General features: G+C 32.3%; 1 protein-coding gene across 1 annotated transcript; it reads right to left on the bottom strand.

Moving 5' to 3' along the window:
* Positions 1–1,236: 1,236 nt before the first annotated feature.
* LOC145138508 (histone deacetylase HDT1-like) lies at positions 1,237–2,728 on the bottom strand. The gene is made up of 5 exons (XM_079072590.1): positions 2,600–2,728; positions 2,220–2,290; positions 1,921–2,144; positions 1,661–1,724; positions 1,237–1,452 (listed from the first exon to the last, which is right to left on the bottom strand). Exons 1-5 carry the CDS (start codon positions 2,613–2,615, stop codon positions 1,426–1,428), a joined length of 402 nt encoding a protein of 133 aa, XP_078928716.1. The 5' UTR covers positions 2,616–2,728; the 3' UTR covers positions 1,237–1,425.
* Between the last annotated feature and the right edge of the window lie 5,048 nt (positions 2,729–7,776).

The following is a 7,776-nucleotide window of genomic DNA, read 5'->3' as shown; positions in this document are numbered from 1 at the left end:
GTAAAACAATCTACAATCAAAAACATCATGGGTAATGCTTATAAGTTAACATGGTTTTAGTTGATTTATAAAAATTTTAATAATTGAACTCTTAATATTAAATACATAACTTGGTTTTATATAAAAAAAATGGTTGATATATATAAAAGGGTATAAGACTAGATTACCAAATGAATGTATTATCTAGCTACAACAAGTATATCCACACAAGCGTAAATATATCTGCACAAAATACAATACCATGACATAGACTTATAGGTTTGTTTATCAATGTAGTTATTTAAAGTAGTGTCACTATCTACTTATTTAAAGTAGAAGGCTAATGTTGACAAATACTCCACATAAAACTATAATGCCTTTTGAATCTATCTTAGGTTATTATAGAAATGTACTTATTTAAGTAGTGCAACATTTACTTACATATTTTTTTTTTATCGTTCATAGTGTATGTACCGTTGTTTTCAATTATCGTACAAGGAAAAAAATGACACATTCAATTGGTTTTGTTATTAACATATAAATGTAGGAATAATATTGTATTTTTATTTATATTCCAAGTATATCGAAAAATCTACTAAATTTTGATTGTATCATAACATTGTACTTTCATATTTGTGTGTGATTCTTTGTGAGTGCTTCGGTGTGTTCTTCTATGTGTGTGTCTGTTTCTGGAAATAGCAATGACTATGTTTTCGTTATGTTATTTTATTTTTGTAACCGTGGTTCAATGGGCTATAACCTAGTACTAGTGGAATAAAATAAGGTAGCTTGCGCATCATGTTTTTATGTCTAAGATTGTGAACAAGATTTAGCTTAGATGATGAAACTTTATTATAAAAAAGCAACCAGGTGTTGCATGAACAACAAAGGTAGATGTAGATCTCCTCAAGCAAGACAAATGTATTTTGTACTGCAATTGTGTGTGCAAATTGAATAGATTTTTTATTAACTTTGTTGCAAATACAAGAGAGCTTCCGAGCCTCTTTTAATTTGTGTCATAAATGTTGCAAGAGCAAGACATCCAGATGAGGACAAACTAATTCAGGATAGGAATATCCGATTGAGTAATCCAGCTTGTTATTAATTGTAAGGTGATTCATTGCTATTATGTTGTATATAACAATAGAACAGAAAGTAGATTGTTATTATGTTATGTGTATAGAACTGAAATTACTACATAGCTATAGGTGAGTTGGGATATTTGAACAAGGGGTTAAGTTTCTTGAGGTCTGTGGGTTTGAAATAACCAATTCATAATTACCATCAATACCAATCTTCAAGACAACAAATAAAGAGAGTAATATATGATTTTGATGTCTTTTTCCAACAAACCTTCTATACTAAACACCATGCATTATATTAGAATTTAGAAACCATCCTCAGTCCTCACGACTCTTCAATCTGCAACCCTCAACCCCTCATCAATCACTCGTCACCATGGTCTTGAACTCCCTGCAATGCAATCACCGACTTTTACTTATGAAAACAAAACAAAATAAAGATTTGCACACGACTTTTCAACCTTTCTTTTCTTCTGTGAATATGTTCCACATTATATAATCATATAAAATGGATTTAACATATAAACCAAGGTAAATCTAAAATATCAAAACAACACTCTCACAAAAATTATATCTCAGTTAAAAATGTCAAAACTAACCTTGTTTGGTGTCTCTTCCTCTTCATCATCAAAATCTGTAGAATCTGTATCACTTTTGGAATAAGTGATCACAGAACACACACGCAACTTGGTCAAGGAGTCAACAACACCAAACTTCAATATATTATTTAAACAATATATATATATATATATATATATATATATATATATATATATATATATATATATATATATATACACTTAAAGATTCTTCTAAGTTAGTAAAACAGCATGTATGTTTGACTTTGAGAAAAGGATATCGATAATCCCAATTTCTATCAGCTATGGCTGCAGAGAAGTGGACACTGCCATTGCTTAAACTGTGTGAGATCTGAAAATCTTTGTCAATAGTCAAACTCAAAACTTGTTCACGCCGCCTTTGAGGGTGAAGGCTTCCAGCTACCAGCCTTCTTCCATCAACTCTAAGGCGCAAATAAATTGTTTTGTTTTTGTCTACTCTCTCCGTATCTTCTTTAAGATAAGCCTGTGTACAAAGAATTTTAGTTACTTGTATTGTTATTTCTTAATGCAGCAAAATAAGCACATCGCGAGTTTTTACCTTTGTAAGAATCACAACTTTGTCTTCAGGAACTTTTACATAAAATGATTTGCCGCTTTTAACCTCGTAATCTAAATCAAAACAAAAAGAAAACAGTTTTAGGATGCAGATAGCAAGGTGCGTGTTCATATATATATATATATATATATATATATATATATATATATATATATATATATATATATATATATATATAAAAAGCATCCAATATCCACAGGAACACATAAACAGAAAACATGTAAACAAATTTAAACGATATCAAAGCCAAAGAAGGTCCAAATTTTCATCAGAAAAAAACCCTAACGACATAAATGAAAAAGAAAACAGAAACAGCGCGTGTAGCTACTGAAATACTAGACATGAAAGAGATGAATCGTTACCCGGAAACGCTTCCATTGCAGGGAGATCGAGATTCGAGAGAAAGGGAGCAGCAGACAGAATGTGTATGAGCAGAGGAAACGTCTTTTTGGTATAGGCTTGGGCCTTTCAACGTCTCTTGGGCCTTTTAAGTGTACGAACCTTTCAAAAGATTAAAGAAAGGCACAAACCTTTGTGTCATTATAACCCGGCATGAAAAGAATAAAGAGCAAAATGCCATATCCAATTCAAAAGCCAAACAAAAAATAATCCATTTCGAATATCATAAATGTTTAACTTTTTAATAAGTAGGTCGTGTATTCAATCATGAAGATATACTAACTCGTTTTTTTCATAAAAAATATAAGAAAAAAAAAGAAGGTAAAATGGAGTTTGTCTTCCCCTACGCAACACAAAAGTTGTAGCATACATATTTGTATATAGTTAATCTAACACACAACAATGACTATATTCAGTGAAAATTGATCGGGTATTAGGACATACCAAACAAATTACACACAAACTTTATACCCCTACAAAACACAAATGTTGTATAGTTGTAAAGAAAGTAAAAACACCAACGATTTCCAACTTGAACAGTTTATTCACTATAAACCAGTTCGGGTGAACGACAATTTTTAAGTTTTACTTTGATGCTTCGGGTGAACCTTCATACCGATTCGAAATATTGCTTTGGATTTGAAACTTATTAGGCTGGAGGGTGTGGCTGCGGTTTGGGGCCGCGGTTTGTGCCACCTCAGCCGTGCACACCGCCCCCAGACTGCGGTTTTATGCGGTTTTGGCCGCACTATGGCTCTAGATGACCGCGACACGTGATTGGCTGGTGAAAGTTTGACCGTTGAACGATCCTTTTGCGCTTTAATATATATATATATATATATATATATATATATATATATATATATATATATATATATATATTCTTCCTTTTTGCCTTTCTTTCCTATATATACACAAACACTTTATTTTTTTTTTCACACAATACAAACCCTTCTCTCTCAAATTCTAAAAAAAAAATTACAAATTTCTCTCAAAGATGTCATCTTCTGAAGAATTTCATACTATTTTTTATGCCGCTGTTGCGTGTGCTCAAATGGCGGAACAAACATACGATGTTTTATGCAATAATGCAGCTGCAAGTTCTCAACGGAGAACACGAAGATATATTTTCAGAATTCGTGAAGAAGCCAACCAACGTTTGGTGCAAGACTATTTTCAAGAGAATGCTACTTATCAAGGGTATTATTTTCGTAGACGCTTCGGAATGTTCAAAGGTTTATACGAACATATAGTTGAAGATGTAACGAGGGAGTACAGTTTTTTTCAACAAGGCTACGATGCTAGAGGTACACCCGGTTTCACTCCCTTACAAAAATGCACGGCCGCATTTCATTAGTTAGCATATGGCATTCCGCCTGATGCGTTAGACGAAAGTTTTAGGATGTCTGTTAGGACCGCACGAGACAGTCTCCACTATTTCTGCAAAACTGTGATTCAGTTTTATGGTCCTAAATATTTACGTAAGCCTACACGTAATGACATCTTGCAATTGCAAGCTCATCATGCTAGTGTGCATGGGTTTCCTGGAATGTTAGGAAGCTTAGATTGTCTCCATTGGGCATGAGAAAATTGCCCTACGTCATATCATGGGCAATTTACCCGATGTGATCATGGTCACCCAACGGTCATACTAGAAGCAGTTGCATCACAAGATCTGTGGATTTGACATGCTTTTTTTGGTTCTCCTGGTTCGGTTAACGACATCAACGTTCTTAATCGTTCACCTATATTTAACAACATATACGATGGATCAGCACCAGATTCTTCTTTTGAAGTGCGTGGAACGCCATATAATTATGGTTATTATCTGGTCGATGGAATCTATCCTGAGTATGCTGTGTTTGTTAAATCGTTTACGTGTCCACATGGTTCTAGACGAAAAAAATTCAAGAGAGCTCAAGAAAGAGCTAGGAAGGATGTTGAGTGTGCTTTTGGAGCTCTGAAGAAACGGTGGTTCATATTGAAAAAACCAGCAGTTAATTTAGGCGAGGAAAAACTTCAAGAAATCATGTATACATGTCTCATATTGCATAACATGATTATTGAAGACGAAGGAAGAGCGATATGTGCGTTTGACGAGGAAGAAACCATACCAGAGACACAACCAATAAAAATTGGTGGCGAAGAGTATATGACCAGGAGAGTAGAGATACGTTGCACTGAAACATTTCACAATCTTCGCAATGACTTGGTGGAACACATTTACGGGGTTCAAAACATTAACCTTAATTTGGATCCACCGGATGACTCCGAAGACGAGTTTCTCAGAGAACGACTTTATGTAGTTTGCTTTAGTTATTTTATTTGTGTTTTTTTTAAGTTTCTAGGATTATTTTAATGTCGTGTGTGTTTTTCGTTTTTTTTAATGCAATGTAATGTTTTTTTAATTTTCAATGTAATGTTTTTTTTTAAAATTTTCAAGTAATGAAAAATTATGTTTTTTTATTAAAAAATAAGTTTTAATTAAAATAGCTAAAAAAAGAAAAAAAAGTGTGGCACCACTCCCTTGCTGTGGCAAGAAACCACACTTGTGTGGTAAAAAATGACGTGACGCTTATGTGGCAGGGGAGGGATTGCGGTTTCGGTGGCACCACTCCCTCCAGTCTAACAATACTTGGGCGTCGTTTACTCTTTATGCCAAGTCACTGTGTATTATTTTTAATATTTTAATTTCTCAATCAATATATTACATAGATTTTAACCTAGTTATATTATTATAACAACAGTTGTACTAACAATATTTATTTATGTTTAGATGACATGGGTACATGACTATGATAGGTTTTTTTTTTAATATATTGCTTTAAAATAAAATAAAAATATAATATTAAATAAACAAACTTATAAAATATATTATCATTTCTTAAATTTCCATCTACAAACAACTACCAATGTGAAAAAAAATTCCAACCTCGTATTGATAAACTATGATCCATATAGATGTACACATAAATAAATAATTTACAAACTACCCTCTCAAGTAATATTCTCATAGTTTAATTTGTAAAGTTGATTTATTTGAGAATTGAGAATTCAAGATGTACGTATGTTGGTTGGACGTGGGCCTCATGTAGAGGGGTCGGCCGAGCCGGCTACCTGACACACAACACAACCCTCGTGTGTGCCGTGTTAACATGACAACATTTCCAGATTGCCTTTTTATCTCTTTAATCATGCCAATTTTTAAACCCCCAATTACCTTAAATTTGATCGAAAAAGATTTAAAAAAAGAAATAGTATTAATAAAAAACTCAAGAGTGGAATTTCTCATATATTACTTTATAAGAAATTAGATAACTACTTAAAATGAATTGAAGAGGAATTATGTTGCAGGCACAGATTCCGATGAAGATACGATAACAAAGACCTGGTTGCGGAGAGTGTTCACGTGGTGGCAGAACTGTAGCACCACCTGCACACCGGCGGGGCCCTTCCGTCCGTAGCTATATTTGATGCCATGAATAATTACTTTCTTTCTTCTTTTCCTACACACACGCCGACTATTGTCTGATGTTTGCTAAATGCTCTCTGTTGATTATTTAATACTATGTCTAAGGAGAAAATATATAAAGAAAATAAAGTTGGACATTTGTATCGAATGAACTATATAACAAAAAACAAAATTCAGATTAAGAGTTGAGTTTTTGGCAATACGTTAATGTTATTTGTGTATTAGTTTTGTACTTTTGTATATATATGTTAACTCATATTTTTTGTGGACGTTTTATTTGCAAAAGATTATTTTTCAGTTGGCGTATCATTCGTTAGAAATTCTTTTGGGCTGAAAGTTAATTTTGGTGGAGATTATTGCTTGATTGGAGTCTCATTTTGTAGGAGATCATCTGGCGTGAGACCATGCTGCTTCTTATGTCTGAGGTTAATCAGGTTATTCACATAAGACATTAAGACTGCGGACCTCTTACCTTATTTTTACCATATTTTTATGAAACTGGATTTGGTTTTTGTTTATACTAAGACCCGATATTGGAGGTTATTATTTAAAACTGAAATTAGAATTTTATGAAATTAAAGAAAATGGATAGATATGTAATTTTATTTTAGCATTTAATAATTAATTTTATTTGCCGTTCAAAAAAATTAATTTAATTTGTAACTGTTAAAAAACTTTTTATTTAAACTTGATTATTTGATATTTAAATTTTCTAATAATCATGAGGAGATATTATGTATTTGAGCATTATAACTTTATAATAACGTTATTATAAGTTCAAATCACAACAATTCAATTCAGCATCACATTCAAACATTTCTTTAATGAAGATAAAATAAAAGGAACTTGTGAAAAAATAAATAAATTTTTATAGCGGCAGATATTTTTAAAAAACAGACAAACTAAAAAGGCAGCAGTGAGAATTACAAAGTATTGGTACAAATGAAAATAAGATAACAACACCAAACATTCAAATTTAAGTAACTAAGATTAGCACAATGTTTAAACCATTTGTACGAGATAAGTGAATTTCATCCGCCGTGTTAAAAAAGGAGCACCTCAATTTTTTGAAAATAAAAGCATTCCAGGCTTTTCAAATCATATATATATTGACGAGTGAACGAACCCAAAATTTAGTTTCTTAAAATTTTGTCCTTAGACCATCACATGTCATTATGAGACGCATGCCCAATATACAAATATACACGTAGGGTGTAGGGAATGATGTTCAACCGATTGCAAAGCCATGTCCAAATAAATATACATCGAGAATAGACAACCAAAAAATAGATTATCAGGGCCTTCGTCAAAAGCCAAACAAAAAGGACAGATAGAAGCTAGATTCACCCATCTTATGATGAGATTTGTATCGATCGGGATTCTATTTAATATCATATGTCATACAAAACAATTGGTCTTTATTGGAACCCAATTATTCAAACAAAAAGTGATATATACATCACTAATTCTAGTATTATTAATCAACTTTCTTAGCGATCCACCAGAAAAATACCATTAGTATCTTTTTTCCAATGCCACAAACACAACTTCAACCCTACAACTAGCATGTTTAGAGTGTGTAATTGAGTATTGTCATAGTCATTTCAGGGTTTTCTTTAATAAAAAAGCAAGAATGAAGAACATTACCAAATAATAATCCGAATAAAG

This window comes from Lactuca virosa, chromosome 9, assembly GCF_052849685.1.
Source record: "Lactuca virosa cultivar CGN04683 chromosome 9, Lactuca_virosa_CGN04683_v6, whole genome shotgun sequence".
Taxonomy (NCBI): Eukaryota; Viridiplantae; Streptophyta; class Magnoliopsida; order Asterales; family Asteraceae; genus Lactuca; species Lactuca virosa.
This window is presented reverse-complemented; position numbering and strand designations above follow the sequence as displayed.

What these genes read in the sequence shown, in the direction of transcription:
- LOC145138508 (XM_079072590.1), bottom strand. An exon ending in AAGTTGTGATTCTTACAAAG is followed by an intron (nt 2,145 to 2,219) that starts GTAAAAACTCGC and finishes CTTTGTACACAG; the next exon opens with GCTTATCTTAAAGAAGATAC. An exon ending in GATAGAAATTGGGATTATCG is followed by an intron (nt 1,725 to 1,920) that starts ATATCCTTTTCT and finishes TTCTGTGATCAC; the next exon opens with TTATTCCAAAAGTGATACAG.